At 72.0% G+C, this 16,581-nt stretch overlaps 4 protein-coding genes across 7 annotated transcripts; all 4 read right to left on the bottom strand.

Moving 5' to 3' along the window:
- Nucleotides 1–29: 29 nt before the first annotated feature.
- Nucleotides 30–1,284, bottom strand: APOF (apolipoprotein F). The gene is given in 3 exon segments (XM_064638875.1): nt 30–901; nt 903–1,090; nt 1,173–1,284. Coding segments are annotated over 2 exon segments (909 nt in total). The 5' UTR covers nt 1,071–1,090; nt 1,173–1,284; the 3' UTR covers nt 30–160.
- Nucleotides 1,285–1,408: 124 nt separating this feature from the next.
- Nucleotides 1,409–8,929, bottom strand: TIMELESS (timeless circadian regulator). Of its 4 annotated transcripts, none has more exons than XM_064638850.1 (30): nt 8,836–8,929; nt 8,162–8,299; nt 7,938–8,091; nt 7,733–7,847; nt 7,596–7,658; nt 7,403–7,504; nt 7,154–7,309; nt 6,949–7,082; nt 6,781–6,868; nt 6,300–6,476; nt 6,007–6,224; nt 5,803–5,906; nt 5,555–5,724; nt 5,352–5,477; nt 5,123–5,274; nt 4,952–5,049; nt 4,746–4,863; nt 4,465–4,666; nt 4,208–4,359; nt 4,043–4,128; nt 3,832–3,955; nt 3,661–3,743; nt 3,441–3,589; nt 3,188–3,356; nt 3,041–3,109; nt 2,571–2,689; nt 2,348–2,492; nt 2,233–2,272; nt 1,991–2,088; nt 1,409–1,818 (listed from the first exon to the last, which is right to left on the bottom strand). In XM_064638850.1, the coding sequence occupies exons 2-30, from the start codon at nt 8,256–8,258 to the stop codon at nt 1,664–1,666; spliced, it is 3,663 nt and encodes a 1,220-aa protein (XP_064494920.1). In that variant the 5' UTR covers nt 8,259–8,299; nt 8,836–8,929; the 3' UTR covers nt 1,409–1,663. The 4 variants fall into 4 exon arrangements, with proteins under 4 accessions (XP_064494920.1, XP_064494921.1, XP_064494922.1 ...); XM_064638851.1 differs by having other exon boundaries at nt 2,233–2,269; XM_064638852.1 differs by having other exon boundaries at nt 1,409–1,791; nt 8,836–8,928.
- Nucleotides 8,930–9,296: 367 nt separating this feature from the next.
- Nucleotides 9,297–12,032, bottom strand: LOC135404213 (lens fiber major intrinsic protein). Its single transcript, XM_064638871.1, has 4 exons — nt 10,991–12,032; nt 10,312–10,476; nt 10,134–10,214; nt 9,297–9,757 (listed from the first exon to the last, which is right to left on the bottom strand). Exons 1-4 carry the CDS (start codon nt 11,744–11,746, stop codon nt 9,539–9,541), a joined length of 1,221 nt encoding a protein of 406 aa, XP_064494941.1. The 5' UTR covers nt 11,747–12,032; the 3' UTR covers nt 9,297–9,538.
- A 120-nt stretch (nt 12,033–12,152) lies between these two features.
- On the bottom strand, nt 12,153–16,486 carry LOC135404225 (aquaporin-2-like). The gene is given in 8 exon segments (XM_064638890.1): nt 12,153–12,574; nt 12,847–12,927; nt 13,002–13,061; nt 13,063–13,161; nt 13,360–13,401; nt 13,403–13,525; nt 13,527–13,682; nt 14,289–16,486. Coding segments are annotated over 8 exon segments (786 nt in total). The 5' UTR covers nt 14,304–16,486; the 3' UTR covers nt 12,153–12,364.
- Nucleotides 16,487–16,581: the final 95 nt, after the last annotated feature.

The raw sequence follows: 16,581 nt of genomic DNA, 5'->3' as shown, positions 1-16,581 counted from the left end.
GGCCTGGAACGCCGGGCAGGACAGGGACAGGGACAGGGACAGGGACAGAGCACCTCCACCACGTGGCTCAGCAAGGCCACCGAGCAGAACCGAGGTCCCTGTGCCCCAGGCAGGGTGACCCTGCATCGATCCCACAGGGACAGGGACACGTGTCCTTTATTCAGACGATGATGGCGGAGCCGCTGTGGGCGGTGGGCACCGGCGGGGGGTCCCCGGCGGAGGTGAAGTACCCGATGAGCGCCCGCACCCCAGCCTTGAGCCCCGGCTGCAGCCCCAGCTGCACCCCCACGGCCACGGGGCCGCCGAGGCTCCCGGTGAGCGCGGCCAGCCCGGCGTAGCCCAGGTCCTCGGTGGCCTCCAGCGCCCGCTCCGAGGCCACGGCCCCGCAGCCCTGGAAGGCGAAGTAGATGCTGGTGCCCAGGTTGTAGAAGATGCTGACGCCTGGCACCCACTCCAGCACCCGGTGGGCTTCCTGCTCCCCCGGCGGGTTGCAGGCGTCCTCAGCTCCACCCTCGTCCTCCCGCCGGCGCCGGGACAGGCGGTGGCACAGGGACAGCCAGGCCCTGGGGACCCTCCCCGCCGAGGGTGCCGTGGGCCGGGCACCGGGTGCAGGAGTCCGGAGCCGGGTGGGATCCGCACGGGCAGAGCCCCCCGGCCGCGCCAGGCTGAGGAGGAGCAGGGACAGGGGCTGGGGGGCCGGGGCTCCCCGCACCCGCGCCAGCCCCCGCAGCAGCGCCGCGGCCGTGGGGGTGCCCAGCTCCCGTGCCAGCCCCAGCGCCTCGGCCTCGGCCTCGGCCTCGCAGCCGGCCCCGTTCAGCGCCAGCGCCAGCGCGGCGCGGGCCAGGGCGTGGGGCTCCGGCGGCAGCCGGGCAAAGCCGGGCAGGGCGGTGGGGGCCCAGGTCGTGGCAGGGGACCCCCCGTGCCTGTGGCGGGACGGGACCCGCCAGCTCTGCCAGCAGTGCCCGCACCAGCGCCCGGTCACCGGCACCCAGCCCGGGGTCCACGTGGTCAGAGACAGCGACAGCGGGGCCGAGGAGGAGGAGTGGGAGGAAGAGCAGAACCCAGGGCATGGCGGCAGCTCCGGGACAGGCTGTGGAGGCGGGAGAAGGGCAGAGCCCCGTCAGCCCCCTGCGGCCACAGCCCCCCGTGACCCCCCGGTGTCCCCAGCTCACCCGCTCACCGCTGTCACCGTTCCTTGCCCTGGCCAGATGCCACTGTCCTTTGCCCCGTGCGGCCCCTTTGGCCCCTTTATAGCCACTGTTATCAGGGGGTTGCGACACGCGGGGCCCGGGGCAGGGACAAGGACCGGGGACGGGGCACTCCCTGTGGCCAGAGCAGCTCGACCCCTGTGGCCAGAGCGGCTTGACCCCCCCCAGCTCCAGCTCCCTCCAGCCCCACACACCAAGGTAGGGCAAGAATCACGTTTGTTTATTTGGGCCCTATCCAGATTTAAAAAGGTTTAAAAGGAAAACAAACCCACACAGCTGAGAAAAACGGGAGTTTGGGGCAAAACGGGGAGATGAAGACACCAGGGGAAGGGGATGGGGGGGGCAGCAACTGGCTGCTTGTGCAGCCCTTAAAAACAGGATCAAAACCTGCAGAAAACCTGCAGAAACCCCAGAAAACAGCCCAGGGCCTGGGCCTGGCAGACAAGGGAAGCCCCTCAACTCTCCTCCTCCTCCTCCTCATCCTCCTCCAGGCAGCGGATGCGCTTCCGCCTCCCCCGGGGCTGTGGGTCCTCATCCTCCTCATCCTCCTCGGAGCAGGGGGCTGCAGGGGCCAGCCCGGGACCTGGGAGTGGAGGAAGAGGGGAGGGAGCTGAGCCCCCAGCCAGGGGGTGAGTGGAGTGGGGGTACACCCCCAGCCCAAGGGATGGGGCAAAGGGGCTGGGGACAGGACAACCACGACCCAGCAGTGCCCTGTGCCCAGCTCCTGGTGACACCCAGAGCCCCCTCAGCCCCACAGGAGAGAGCAGAGGGGCTGAACTCACCTGAGCTCCCGCCGTCCTCATCCTCACTGTCGAGCTCCCAGCGCCTCTTGGTGCCCGACTGCACCGGGCTGGGGACGGGGACAGGGACCGGCTCCTCGCTGCAGCCACGGGGACAGGGGTTGGCACCGCTCAGCCCCACACTGGGAGAGCACAGGGGGCCAAATGCCCTCCCCAGGCAGGGGGAAGACCCCTCAAATCAGGAAGAAGAGACCCCCAGCTCAGGGACAGGACCCTGATCTCACCTCTCCGAGTCCGATCCCAGCTCTGCCGGCAGCTCTTCTGCTGAGGGGCACAAGGAGAGGGGCTCGGGGCCGTCCCCACTGGTGGGGGTCCCACACCCCCAGCCCGGCCCCTCACCTGGACCAGGGTCCTGGGGGCACTGGGGTGGCTCTGGCAGGTCCCGGGGGGACCCTGAGGGGTCAGGGCCGTGGTGGGCGACGGAGGCGGCCGCGCGTCGGAGCTGCTGCGGGGTGAGGGCAGCCGGGATGCGCCAGAAGGATTCCTGGGAAGAGAGGGGAGATCCTGCAGGGCTGTGCCAGGAGCGAGGGGACAGGCACAGGGGTGGGCACAGGGAGCTCACCTGCTCGCTGGCCGGGGGCCGCAGCCCCAGCTGCCGCAGCAGGCTCTGGAAGCGCCGATCCTCCATGGCATCCTCGTTCTCCTCCGCCAGCGGCACCAGCGGCACCGGGTGGGACACGCCTGGGCCGAGAGCACCGGCAGTGGGACCCCCGAGCCTGCAGTCCCCCTGACCCCCCCCTCACTGTCCTCCTCTCGGTCCCCCCGACCCCCCCCCTCACCATCCTCCTCTCGGTCCCCCGACCCCCCCCCGACCCCCCCCCTCACCATCCTCCTCTCGGTCCCCCGACCCCCCCCCGACCCCCCCTCTCACCATCCTCCTCTTGGTCCCCCCGACCCCCCTCTCACCATCCTCCTCTCGGTCCCCCTGACCCCCCCCGATCCCCCTCTCACCATCCTCCTCTCGGTCCCCCCGACCCCCCTCTCACCATCCTCCTCTCGGTCCCCCTGACCCCCCCCGATCCCCCCTCTCACCATCCTCCTCTCGGTCCCCCGCCGCCCTCCTCAGACAGTTCTCCAGCCACCGCAGGGGCCCGGCCAGGCCTGGGGACAGCAGGAGGTGACCCAGGGTCCAGCCCTGGAGCCGAGCCCAACCAGGGGGGCTCAGAGCCCCTCGCCCACCTTCCTGATGCAGACGCTGAGCCAGCCCCTGCCCAGCCCCTTCCTCGGGTGCCCAGTTCTCCTCCATGGGGCCTTCCTCCATTTCATCCTCCTCGTCCTCCTCCTCCTCGCTGTCCTCATCCTCTGCTGAGCTGTCCTGGGCTGGCACAGCCTGGACACCAGCGGCAGCCTGTGGGGACCAGCCGAGTTCGGGTGCCTGGGGTGGAGCAGCACCCACTGGGCACAGCCCAGGACCCCCCAGCCCCCCTTTTACCGTCCCGGGGCCGTGGCCGTGGCTCTTTCTCCGGCGTTTCTTGTACAGCTCCTTGCGCTCCGACACCAGCCCCAGCCCCAGCAGCTTCTCCACCACCCGAGCCCGCGACCGCCGCGCCGTCAGGTGCTTCAGGATGTTCCCCAGGACATCTGTGGGGCAGGGGGTCAGGGTGGGGGGTACAGAGGGGCCGCCTCCCCCCGCTCACCCCGGCCCCGCTCACCGTCCGAGCCCTGGAATTCCTCAAAAAGCCGCGTCAGCTCCTCCTCCTGCTCCTGAGTCCACAGCACGATGCGGGTGCCCTTCCTGGGGGGACACGGCTGTGGGTCCCTGCCCGGGGTGAGGTGGGTCCCTGCCCCGGCCCGGGGGTCCCGCGTGGGGATCCCTGACCCACCTCTCCCGTGGGAAGTCCCTGGCACTGCTGGCCAGCCCCATCCGCACCAGCTGCTTCACCACCTGCCTCCGCGTGCGCCCGGGAGCCGGGAGATGGGCCAGGATGGCAGCGATGACATCCTCACCTGGGGAGCAGGAGGTGCAGGGATAGAGCCCCCCCTGCCCCCCGGGGGTCCCACTGCCCCCCCCCCCACCCCGGGGTCCTTTGGTACCTTCCACCTCCTTGTACTTCCAGTACAGCTCCCGCAGCTCCTGCTCTTCCTGGGGGGTCCAGGGGGGGACCCGGCTCCTGGGAGCCCTGGGCCGAGGCAGAGGGGGGGTGAGGGGAGAAGAGAGGGGTTCGGGGGGGTTACAGCCCCCTCCCCGACCCCACTCACCCCTCTCCCTCCTGCAGGGAGCTGTAGCCCTTGGTCATCTCGCAGACGGCCGTCGGGTTCTTCCAGAAGAGCAGCTCCACAAAGGCCTTTTTGTTGGTGGCCGCCAGCGCAAAGAACTTGCCCAGGATGAACTTGGCCAAGGCCACCAGCTCCTGGGGACAGCGGGAGGGACAGTGGGACTGGGGGACGTGGGGACACAGCAGGGCCGGGGACGTGGGGACAGACCCCGCCCCGGGGGGCTCGGGGGTCCCGCTGACCTGGTGGGCGCCGGCCGCGGGGTCGCTGAGCAGGCGGTGGAAGAGGGCGAAGAGGGAGAGCTGGAAGAGCAGCGGCTCCATGCGCAGGTCGCGGGCCAGGCGGTGCAGCAGCCGCGCGGCGCAGTGGTTGGTGCGGGGGCTGTTCCGCGCGTACCCCCGCAGCAGCAGCACCAGCGCCCGCACCACGGGGGCACAGGCGAACCTGCCACGGCCCCCCGTGAGTGCAGCCGCCCCAGGGAGGGACCCCCCGCGCGCCCCCGGGGCCACCCAACCCCTCTCACCGCTTCAGGTAGTCGAGGAAGTTGAATTCCTTCTCTGACACTTGCACTGTCTGCTCCTCCTCTTCTTCATCCTCCTCTTCCTCGTCCTCCGGCTCCTCGGGCTCAGGGGGTGCATTCTCTGCGGTGAGACGTGCTGAGGGTCCCCAAAGCTCTCTCCCTTCTGGCCCAGAGCTCTCCCCCTCCCTGGTGCCAGAGCTGGGACTCACGGGGCAGGGGAGCGACGAGGATCTCCCGCAGCAGCCGGGTCTCCTCAGGCGGCCCCGCGTCAGCAGCTCCGAACACGTCCCCTTCGGGCCAGACGTCCCTGGGGGCGGGGGGGACAGGCTGGCACCGTGTCCCACAGCCCGGGGATGGGATGGGAATTGCGGTGCCGGTACCTGGCGGAGCGGAGCAGCCTCAGGGCCTGGGGCACCTGGGAGCGCCGCAGGCAGCCCTGGATCCGCAGCAGAGCCTCCGCGCGCTGCTCCTCCACCGGCGTCTCCGAGGCGGCGTCGAAGGGCACCACGTCCTCGGGGAGGGGCACCTCGCCCTGCGGCGGGACAGCGTCACCCCGCGCCCCGCCAAGACCCCCAGAGGTCCCCGCGGGGCCGGACCCTTCCCTGGTACCTCCAGGCAGGCCTGGAGCTGCGGGGCCAATCCCGCCCACAGCTCCTCCAGCTCCGCGGTGCTGGGTGGCGGCGGGGCGACGGCCGTGGGTGCCCGTGGCTTCTTCTTCCTGCGGACACGTTTGCTCTGGGGGGGCAAAAACAGGCTCAGGAGGGGCTGCCCGGCCCCCCAGGGTCCCCCTCGGCGGGGCAGCCGTGCCCCACCTGCACCACGAGGCTGGCCCGGCCGCGGCAGAAGCGCTCCAGCATGCGGAGGAAGAGGTGGGCCGTCTCCACCAGGTCCCGCAGGAAGCTCCGCGGCTGCTTGGTCTCATCGAACTTGCGGAAGAGCGTCAGGAAGAGCTCCCGGTATTCCATCAGGTAGAAGATGTTGCCTGGGGAGGAGAGGGGGTCGGTGGGAAGCGGGATCAGACACCCCACCCTAGGACGGGCGGAGGGACAGAGGGACTCACTCTTGATGACCTGGCTGCTGTCCCGCACCGCCTGCTCGGGGCACCGGTCCATCTCCTGCACCGTCCGCAGCAGCTCCTGGTATGCCTTCAGGGCCAAGTGCATCCTGGGGACGGCAGCGTGGTGGCCCCAGGTGCCCAGGGAGCCCCAGACACCACGGGGTGTCCCAGATGCCCAGGGGGGTCCCAGGTGCCCAGGGTGCTCACCTGCGGGCCCAGGTTGTTGCCTCCTTCTTGTCCATCAGGGCCATCTCGTAGTATTTGGTGAGGTTCTGCTCAATGAAGTGGAAGGCACGGACACTCACCGTCTCCGACACCAGCTCCGGGCGGAAACCGCGGCGCCGGTTGAAGGCCATGAAGAAGGCGGTGGCCCACAGGTAATAGGTCTCATCGTGCTGCTGAGCCTTCTCCCTCACCAGCTGGTCCTGGGGGGGCAGGGAGGGCGGTCAGAGGGGTTCCCGCAGCCCGGGGAGGGGGTCCCGGCCCCCCAGGCTGCTCACCTTGACCAGCAGCATCAGGCGGTTGTAGCAGCCCTCCAGGAAGTCCTGGCAGAAGTGGCGCAGGAAGAGCCGGACGTTGCGGGCGGAGCGGCGCGAGGGCTCGGATTCGGGGGCCGCCTGGCGCCGCCGGGGCACCCGCTGGGGCTCCTTGCCCAGGTCGTGGCTGTAGCTCTTCAGCTGTGGGGGACGAGCTGCCAGACTTACACCCCAGTGGCATCATCCCTGTGCCACCCACCACATCTCCATCCCCTGTGCCCCCTCCAATGCACCTGTCCCTGTGCCCCCCACTATGTCCCTGTCCCTGTGCCCCCCACCATATCCCTGTCCCTGTGTCCCCCACCATGTCCCTGTCCCTGTGCCCCCCACCATGTCCCTGTCCCTGTGCCCCCCACCGTGTCCCTGTCCCTGTGCCCCCCACCATGTCCCCATTCTGGTGCCCTCTGCCACATCCCAGGCCCCGTGCCCCCGTTCCTGCACTCACGTTGTGCAGCCCTTTGTGGAACACGACATCCCGGTCCCCGATCGACTTCAGGCCCTGCAGGACGTAGGAGCCGCCGAAGCGGGAGTGCCTGGGCAGGGGGACAGGGGCTGAGTGGTGCCGGCCCCGCCACAGGGTCCCAGCCCTGCCTCAGGGGTCCCCCCTCCTCACCTGGACGGGCGCTGCAGTGCCCGGGCCCTCTTCTCCGCCAGCTCCCGCTGCCGCAGCGTCTCCAGCTCCCGCGTGTCCTCCCCATGCTCGGCGCCCGCCGGCCCCTGTCCCAGCGCCGCCAGCTCCTCCGGGTTCTGCCGGCAGCTCCGTCAGCTTTGCGGGGTCCCCGGGGGGGCCCTGCCCCGCCGGCCCCTGCCCCACTCACCTGGTCTCGGAACATGAGGGAGATGATCTCCAGGACGTGCAGGGCCCACTGCTGCTCCACCTGGGCGCTGGCCAGGAACTTGAGCAGGTCGTCCATGCCGCTGATGTGCAGCGCCCACAGCACCCGGTCGTGCACGCTGGCGTCCCCGTCCACGCCCTGGGGGCACGGTGGGTGGGGAGTGGGGGTCTCCACAGAGCCATGGCGGCCCTAGACTTGCTGGGGAGGCGGGGAAGGGCCCCATCCCGGTACCTGCTCCTCCGTGGGGTCCGGGGGGACGTGCAGCACGTTGCGCAGCAGCAGCAGGATCCTCTCGATCAGCAGCGTGTCCTCCTCCTGTCGCTGCTCCCAGTCCTGGGGGGATGGAGCTGTCAGAGCCCCCCGTAGCCCCCACAGGGTCCCCCAGCAGGGACAGACCCTGTGGGGAGCCCCCTCAGGGACTCACCAGCTGCAGGAGGTCGTAGAGCTTCTCGCTGAGCACCACGAAAACCTTCTCGCTGGCGAAAGCCTGCAGAGAGCCCACGTGAGCGAGGGGCCTGTGGGCAGAGACATCACCCGGGGCCCTGTCCCAGGCAGACTCACCTCCTTGTAGGCCTGCAGGTAGGACAACACCTGGAGAAAGTGGTGCCGGGAGGCTGCATCCACGGGCACCTTCCCAAAGCAGAGCAGGGCCGGCTGCGTCAGGTTCACCATCAGCCTGCGAGCGGGTGGAGGGGTGTGAGGGACCCCTGCTCTGCAAGGAGCCCCCACAGGGCCACCCCCCGTCCCCAGACCTGTCCCCCAGTACCTGACGATGGCATCGAAGAGCACCTTGTCCTGCGGGTACTGCACCAGGATGGGCAGGAGGTCGTTCTGCAGGATCTGGGCTGCCCCCAGCTGCTGCCGCACGTCCCGGCTCTCGTCCTCATGGCGCAGGTACCGGATCAGGTCCTTGACGCTCTCTGGGGGGACACGGGGTCGTGAGTCCCCACCACCCCCGGCACCCCCTGCCCCCCCCCGGCGCCCACCTACCCAGGCAATCGGGCTCCCGGTGGTAGACGTCACCCTCCAGGTAGCCCAGGGCGCTGCAGGTGGCCAGGAGCTCGCAGTTCATCATGTACCAGTCCATGCAGCGCGGGGCTGCGCACCGGTACCGGCACCGGGGGCCGCCTGCGGGGCACCGTCAGCGCCGCCGGGTACGCCCGGTCTGGGGTCCTCCGGGACCTCCCGCCCGTCCCGGGCTCCCGCGATACCGCCCCACCTGTCGGTCCCAGTCCCCCTCCATACCAGAGCACCCCGCTTGTCCCGGTCCACGCCGATTCCGGTGGCGGATTCCCGATCCCGGAGCATCCCCCAGTCCCAGTCCCCTCCAATGCCGGCGAACCTCTCAGTCCCGGCCCCGCCCTATACCGGCCCACCCCGCAGCCCCGGGCCGCCCCGGTCCCGGAGCACCCCCTGCTCCCGGTCGTCCATGATCGCCACCCCCCGATCCCGGAGCACCTCCCAGACCTCAGTACCCCCCCCGATCCCGGAGCACCTCCCAGACCTCGGTACCCCCCTCGATCCCGGAGCACCCCGCGACCCCGCATTCCCCCGGGCCGGTACGGGTTGCCCCCGGCCCACGGCGAACCCCGATCACCCCGCAGCCCCCGGCGGCCCCTGATCCCGGCCTCCCCCGATCCCGATGCCCCCCGGTCCCCGCTCACCGCCGCCCCGTCCCCGCCGCTCCCGCGATCCCGGCGCGGGGGCGGCGTTACACAACCGGCCCAGTTCCCGCGGAGCGAGGCCCCGCCCCGCGCGCGCCCTTCAAGGGGCAACTTCACTCCTGCTCCCTGTGGGCCCTCTCACCCCCCCCGTACTCCCCAGCCCGCCGCCCACCACGTGTGCGAACCAGCGGAGCGATGCCCCGCCGTGCCCCGCCGACCCCTCCCCTGGACCCCCGCCCCGCGGCGCCGAAGGGGGGGCACACACACAGCTCTCTCTGAGGGGACGAGGCGAACGGAGGCGTTGCCCTTTCAAGAGCGGCACTGGCTGGGCGTGGCCTCGCCGCGGGCGCGGGAACGGGCGGCACCTCCCGCCACCTCCGCGCGGGGCCCGGGGGGGCTCCGGTGCGTGTCCCCCCCTCCGGTCCCTCCCGGATCCCGGCGCCGGGCACGGCCGCGAGCGGTTACCAAAATAAAAGAGCAGGTTTAATTCACCGAACACAGAAGTCCCGCCGCGGCGGGGCGGGGCGGCCCCGGCCCGGTACGGGCGGCCCCGGGCAGCCCGGTGCCCGGTTGCCGGCAGCGGGGGCCCCGCCGCCGCTCGCCCGCCGCGCCGCGCCGCACACACACGCACCACACGCACCGCGGCGGCCCCGTCACAGCAAAGCAGCGGCGGGCGCGGGGCCGCGCCCCGGGACGGGCCCCGTTACAGCCCCTGCGTCTTCAGCTCCAGCGGCTCTGCCGGCGGCTCGGGCGGCGGCTCGGCGACAGCGGTGACGGCGGCGGCGGCGGGGACGGTGACGGCGGGCGGCTCTCCCTTGAGGGCGGCCAGGCGCTCGGCCAGGCTGCGCGGCCGCGGGCACAGCGCGAACTCGTACAGCACCGCGCCCAGCGCCGCGCCCAGCAGCGGGCCCGCCCAGTACACCTGCGGGGGGGCGGCGTGGGCACCGGCACCCGGGGGGCCCGGCCCCCCCGCCCCCCGAGGCACGGCACCCTCACCGCCGACCCCCGGGGCCGCGGGTACCCGGTGAGCGGGGGGGCGACCGCGTGTCCCGCCCCCGGGATATCGGGGGGGAGGCAGGACCTGCCTCCCCGGTGAGCAGCGGGCGGCCGCATCCCCGCCAGGATATCGGGGGGCAACAGCTCTGGGGGTCCACCAACCCCCCGGGGCGCTGCTGTCACCGCGGTGACACCGGCAGCCGCCCGGCGGGGACACGGGGGCTGGGGCAGGGTGGGGACAAGCAGGGAGGGACTGGGGGGGCCCGGGGCGGGTCTGGGGGTCCCCGTCCCCCCCCACTTACCCAGTGGTTGGTGAAGTCGCGGGTGATGACGGCGGGGGCGAAGGAGCGAGCGGGGTTCATGCCGGCGCCCGTGTAGTGGATCTGCGGGAGAACGGGGCGCTGGGGGGCTGGACAGCAGCCCCCCGGGCCTCGCTCAGCCCCCGGGGTCCGGGCAGGGGGTCCCCGCGGCTGCCCTTACCCCGAAGAGGTGGCCGAGGGCGAGGGAGAAGCCGACGGGCACGGCGGCCATGCCCGGGCGCCCGTCGTGGCGGTCGTCGAAGCTGGCGAAGACGCAGAGGACGAACTGGGCTGTCAGGAGCACCTCCACCACCGTGCCCTGGCCTGGGCCCACGCCGGGGTGAAGCTACACGGGGAGGGGGGCTAAACATCCTGCAGAGATGCTTCCCCGATCCCCCCAGCACCCCAACCCCCCCCTCGTTATCCCTCCACACCCCCCAACCCCACTGTACCCCAAATCCCTTCTTGCCCCGAACCCCTCCCAGACACCCAGCCCCCATTACTGTGCCACACCACCCCAAAACCAAAAACACCTCTTGGACCCCCCAATCACCTCTGAACACCTCAACTCCCCATCACAGCCCCATGGTACCCAAAACGCCTCCTGGACCCCCCCCCAATCTCCAATCTGCCCCCTCGCCCCAACACATCTGAACCCCTCAACCCCCCATTATAGCCCCACGGTATCCCAGACCCCAAAACACCTCCTGGACCCTCCAGCCCCCCATTAACTGCCCCAAACACCTCTGAACCCCTCAACCCCCCCGTACAACCCGAACCCCACTCCCCCTCCCCGCCCCACAGTCCCCCAGCCCTGCAGACACCCCCAGCCCCCCCGACCCCCCGGTGTCCCCGCTCACCGCGTTGAGGCCGAGGGTGCCGCGGACGGGGGCCGGGGTCACCCCGTAGAGCACCCCAGCCCCGGCCAGCGCGCCCAGCACCTGGGCCAGCAGGAAGCCCACGGTGCGGGCCACGGAGAGCTGCGAGGCCAGCATGAAGGCCAGCGTGACGGCCGGGTTGACGTGGCCGCCGCTGACATGGCCCAGCGCCTGCACCAGGGTGGCCTGGGCCAGCCCGAAGGCCAGGGCGGACCCCACGACGCTGGGGGGGCCCGGGGCCCAGCGCAGGGAGGCCCCCAGCCCCAGCAGGGCATAGAGGAAGCTGCCCAGGAACTCGGCCAGGACGGCCCTCCAGAAGGAGGACGAGCGCAGCTCCCGCATGGCCTGGCCCCGCTGCCCTCCACGGCCCCGCTCCCCTCCCCGGGGGCCGCCCGTGCCCACCTTTATAAGGCCCCCCCGGGCCAGCCCCGGGGGTGGGATCCCACCTCTGCCACCCCCCCTTAACCGCTTCGCTGCCCAGGGCAGGGAACGGGTGACATGCAGCAAGGAACCCCCCACGAGCCCCCCCGGGACAGCCCTGTGGCACCCCCTGAGAGCGGGGACCCCCCCAGAGCTGTGCCCCCCGTCCCTGGGGTTGCCTGGGGTGGGGGGGGCTGTGACCCACAGGTGCCCTCTGTGTGGTTTGGGGGACCCCCATGCTCGGGGCAGCGCCGAGGCACCTCCAACCCCCCTCCAGTGCTTTGGGGACACTTTGGGGACACTTTGGGGCAACCCCATTGGGAGCCTCCCCCGCCCACAGGGGGGGTCCTGGGTGCCCCCCCCCGGTTCGGCCCCGCTGGGGGCTGTGGGGGCCGCCCCCCCCGGCGCTGTTGTCTGCGGGAGGGTTTATTCAGCCCGGCTTAGCGGGCGCTGAGTCCCCGGCCGGGGGGGATTAGGGCTCGGCCCGGCCATTGGCGCCCGCCGGAATCTGCCGGGGCTGCAGAGGCCACCACAAAGGGCTTTGCTGTGCTCAGCGCCCCGGCACGGGACGGGCCGACGGGGGGTCCCGGCCCCCGCCCTCGCCGGGGGGCCACAGGGAGGGGGCACCCACCCACCGGCAGCCCCGGCGGCGTCGCGGTGCCCTCGTGGTCTGAGGGTGGTGGTCGGGACCCCCCGCCCCTCACAGCATCACTCTGCGCCCACCTGAGACCCCCAACCACCTTTAATCCCGCCGGGGGGCAGAGAGGACAGGAAAAGGTTGGGGGGGGGCTGGAGCCATTGTGCAGGGACCCCTCATCTGCCCGGGGGGACACCCTGCCCTGGCTGCCCCTCACGGAAGGTTCTGGGCTCTGCGAGGAAACGGTGTCGGGGTGTCGAGGGTCGGTGGGGTGGGTCAGAGAGGGGGGTCCAAGGGGCTCAGGCTGTCCCCTGGTCCCGCTCAGCCGGGGGGGCTGGGGGGCCACGGGCAGAGAGTGAGGAAGGGGATGGGCTGGGGGTCTCCACCAGTGCCACGTCCCGGCAGGCGAGGCAGGCGCCCAACTTCTCCCGGGAGGCTCCGGGGGCCAGGACGAACTCGTAGGAGAGCCCGGCCAGCACCGCACCCAGCACCGGCCCCAGCCAGTACACCTGGGGGGGCACAGAGTGTTGGGGGGCTCCAGGGAGTGGGGGGGGCACAGGGGGAGGGGCTGCTCAGGGGATGGGGGGACCAGGGACCCCACACCAGTGACGGGGACTGAGACAAGGTTGACCCGTCCCAGGGAGACCCACCCAAGGGAAGGGAAGACCTGGGAACCCCGTCCTGTGGTAAGGAGGGGACCACAGGGGGTCCCACTCTGCATCTGGGGGACCCACCCCCACCCTGGGGTCTCTGAGGTGACCCGGGGGTGCCCCCAACTCACCCAGTGGTGGTCCCAGACCCCGGTGACGACGGCCGGCCCCAGCACGCGGGCGGGGTTCATGCTGCCCCCCGAGAACGGCCCCTGCGGGGCACACGGTCAGGGGCTGGCGGGGTGGGGACCCCCGTGGCTGGGGGGACACTCTGGGGGGTCCTTACCGCGGCCAGGGCGCCGGCGGCCACGGCGCTGCCCAGGGCCAGCCCGGCCTGCGGGGGCCGCGCGCTCGGCCGAGGCGAAGGCGGCCAGTGCCAGCTGGAAGGTGGCGAAGGTCTCCCAGGCCAGCGCCGTCCCCGCCGTCCCCACCTGCGGGAAGGACACCTGTCCCCCTGTCCCGAGCGCCCCGGGACGGGCACGGGGCCAGGGACACTCACCCTGGGGAGCAGGGGCCGGGGACACTCACCCTGGGGAGCAGGGGCCAGGGTCACTCACCCTGGGGACCAGGGGTCAGGGACACTCACCCTGGGGACCAGGGGTCAGGGACACTCACCCTGGGGACCAGGGGCCGGGGTCACTCACCCTGGGGACCAGGCCGGTGCCGTCCGGCAGCGCCGCGCGGGCCGGCGGCGGCGGCGAGCGAAGCCCCCGCGCACTGGGCCAGGACCGCCAGGGCCCCGCGCAGGGCCCCGAGCTTGCGGGTGCACAGCAGGGCCAGCGTGAGCGCGGGGTTGGCCTGCGGCCCCCCCGAGGGTGCAGACCAGCCCCCCGGCCGCCAGCCCCCCGGCCAGCGCCGGTGCCAGGGGGCCGGGGCCCGCCGAGGCCCCCAGGACCACCCCCACGAAGATGAGGGTCCCCATGGCCTCTGCCAGCACCCCCCGCCAGAAGCAGCCGCTGCGCAGGTCCTGGGGGCACAGGGGGGGCAGGGGGTCACCCTGCGGGCACCGCCAGGATGGGGGGACAGGGGGACGGGGGGCTTTGGGCATCGGGGCCCTCGGGGGGGGTGGGGTCCTCCAGGGGCCGGGGGACTGGTGGAGAGGGGGTACCTCAGGGGGAGGGTCCCTTGGGGATGGGGTGCCACGGCAACTGGGTGTCCTGGGGACAGGGGACCATGGGCATGGGGGACCATGGGGACAGGAGACCATGGGGACATGGGACCATGGGGACAGGGGACCATGGGCATGGGGGACCATGGGGACAGGAGACCATGGGGACAGGGGACCATGGGCATGGGACCCTCAGCACCCAGGCACCACGGTGATGGAGCGTCCTGGCAATGGGGGGCACCGGGCCAGGAGAGATGAGGGGCTCACAGGGGGTTACGGGGATGGAAGTGGGGGCAGGAGCCACAGTGGGGGGCACACAGGGACCCCTGTGCCAGTGCAGGAGGGTGCCGAGATGACAGGCTGGGGGGGTCCCCACGAGTTAGGGGGCTACTCACCCACCCCCCACAGCAGGGAGGGACCCGGGGCTGTGGCTCTGGGGTGGGGGGGCTGTTGGCAGGGTCTTACCTCCCCAATGGCCATGGCACAGCTGTGGGCACCTCTGCTCCTGGCACTGCCACCCCCTTGGCGCAGGGCACCCCTGGGGTGCTGAGGGGCTGAGGCTGGGACAGAGCCCCGGGGGGCTGCGGGGTCCTTGGCTCGGGTTCAGAGCATCCCTGGGTGTCATGGCAACACCTCCAGACCCTTTGGGGTGTTGCCAGGACGACTGGAGATGAAAGGCCGGGATGAAAGGCTGGGGGGGAGCTGAGGGAGAGGGGGGGTCACACACCTGGGATGGGAATGGGAACAGGGCTGTCCCTGGGGGGAGACTGGGGGGGCTCACACAGCTGGGACAAGTGTGGGGATGGGGTCCGGGGGGGGCTAGGGGGGTGACACAACTGGGACAGGCACAGGGACAGGGCTGTCCCCATGGGGGGGGGGTTGGTGACACACCTGGGACAGGCACAGGGACAGGGCTGTCCCCTGGGGGGGTTGGTGACACACCTGGGACAGGCACAGGGACAGGGCTGTCCCTGCCGAGCGGGTCCCCGGGGGGCAGCAGGAGGGGTCGGGGGGAGCCCCTGTGCCCCCCCCGGGCCGTGGCTCTGCCAGCTCAGCACCGGCCCCGCACGTGGGGTGAGTCAGCGGGCGAAGGGCCTGGATCAGCACGGGGGGGGGGCGCGGGGGGTGCTGAGCCCGGCAAAGCCAGAACAATCCGCGGCCACAAAGGGCCGGGACAGCGCGGGGACAACGGGGGGACACGGGGGCGACACACGGGGAGATGTGGGAGGGACGTGGGGGGGGGACACTGGGGGGGACAACGGGCCCTGCAGGGCATGGGGGGCAGTGGGGCTCCCCCACACCCTGTGGGTTCCCAGCCCCTCCCAGGCTGGGCACAGCAGCGTTGGGAACCCCTGTTGTGCCCCCCAGCCCGGTTGGGGGGACCCCTGTCCTGCCCCCCAAAGCCCTGTGGGACCTCCCCATCCTGTTCCCACCCAGGCCAGGGGGTCCCCTCTCCCCTGCTCGGGACCTCAAAGCCCTGTGGGACCTCCTGTCCTGCCCCTGACATTCCAGGGATGCTCTGTCACCCCACAGAGCTTTGAGGATCCCTAAGACTCCCTGTCCTGCCTCACAGACCGCCCCAGGACACCCCAGTCCTGTCTTACAGATGCTCAGATGCCTGCAGATAGCTCTGAGGTGCCCCACAGACCCCCAGGACCCCTCCGTCCTGTCCTGCAGACCCCTCAAGAGTCCCAGGTGCTCCCAAGATCCCACATCCTGCCCCACAAATAACCCAGAGGCCCCCATCCTGCCCCAGAGACCCCCCAGGTGCCTCGAGGACACACCAATCCTGCCCTGCAGATGCTCCCAGATGTTCCACACTGACCCACAGACCCCCGAGTGACCCCAGGACCCCCATTCTGCCCCGCAGCCCCCTCGGGTGCCCCCCAAGCCCCCCCACCCGCCCCCCAAGACAGACTCCAAGATGGCGGCGCCCAGCGCGGCCTCAGCCAGAGTCACGTGAGGGCAGAAGGGTGGTGCCAAGATGGCGATGGGGGCTGTGGAACCACGTGATCGGCGCCTCCAAAATGGCCGCGCCCACGGGGTGGGCGGCGCGGGGCGGGCGGAGGGGTAATGGCGGCGGTGGGCGGGGTTTCGCTTAAAGGGGCCGCGCGGTACCGGGGAACGGGGGCAAGACTGAGACCCCTCTGGGCGAGGGGAATCCGTGACACCCCCCATCGCAGGAGTGGGGCTGGGCGGGTGCAGCCCCCCCCGGGGGTAGTGGCTGAGCGACCCCCCCGGTTGGCGGTGGGGGGTGACGCGGGGCGTCCCCTCCGGTGTCCCCCCGGTGTCACGGGAGGGTCGAGGGGGGGTCATCAGGGTAGGGGTGGGGGGCAACACCCGGAGAGGGGCTGAGACCCTCGGAGGGGGCTGAGACACCCCCCGGGGGGTTCGTCGCTGTCGTTGGGGCAGCACCGGGGGGAGCCGGGGGACACCGGGTCGGGGGGCACGGATCACACCGGGGGAGGACGGAGCGGCACCGGGGGGTCGGGCGGCACCGTGAGGGGGTGATGGGGTGACACCGGCGGGTGACGGGCGGCACCGGGCGGCCGACGGGTGATTCCGAGGGGGGGCTGAGCGGGGACACCGGGAGGGGACCGGGCGGCGCCGGGGGGGTGCCGGGGAGCACCGGGGGGGTGCCGGGTGATCCCGGGGAGGGGGGGGGCTGACGGGCAGCACCACCGGGGGGCCGGGGGGGGGTCGGCACTAGGACCCGCCTGGCGGGGCCCGCCCGGATTCCAGGCTGGCTCCCGGCGTG

This window comes from Pseudopipra pipra, chromosome 30 (genome assembly GCF_036250125.1).
Source record: "Pseudopipra pipra isolate bDixPip1 chromosome 30, bDixPip1.hap1, whole genome shotgun sequence".
In the NCBI taxonomy this organism is placed as follows: Eukaryota; Metazoa; Chordata; class Aves; order Passeriformes; family Pipridae; genus Pseudopipra; species Pseudopipra pipra.
Note: the sequence above shows the minus strand (reverse complement) of the source record. Positions and strands in the feature narration are given on the sequence as shown.

Excerpts from the sequence above, each read along its gene's own strand:
- TIMELESS (XM_064638849.1), bottom strand. The coding sequence starts at position 8,258 with ATGGACTGGTACATGATGAACTGCGAGCTCCTGGCCACCTGCAGCGCC. Across the intron at positions 7,310-7,402 it reads CGGACCCCACGGAGGAGCAG|GGCGTGGACGGGGACGCCAG; the intron begins GTACCGGGATGG and ends CCGTGCCCCCAG. Across the intron at positions 4,360-4,464 it reads CCGCGGCCGGCGCCCACCAG|GAGCTGGTGGCCTTGGCCAA; the intron begins GTCAGCGGGACC and ends CGCTGTCCCCAG.
- LOC135404213 (XM_064638871.1), bottom strand. The coding sequence starts at position 11,746 with ATGGGGTTGCCCCAAAGTGTCCCCAAAGTGTCCCCAAAGCACTGGAGG. Across the intron at positions 10,477-10,990 it reads GCACCCTCGGCCTCAACGCG|CTTCACCCCGGCGTGGGCCC; the intron begins GTGAGCGGGGAC and ends CTCCCCGTGTAG. Across the intron at positions 10,215-10,311 it reads CCCTCGGCCACCTCTTCGGG|ATCCACTACACGGGCGCCGG; the intron begins GTAAGGGCAGCC and ends GTTCTCCCGCAG.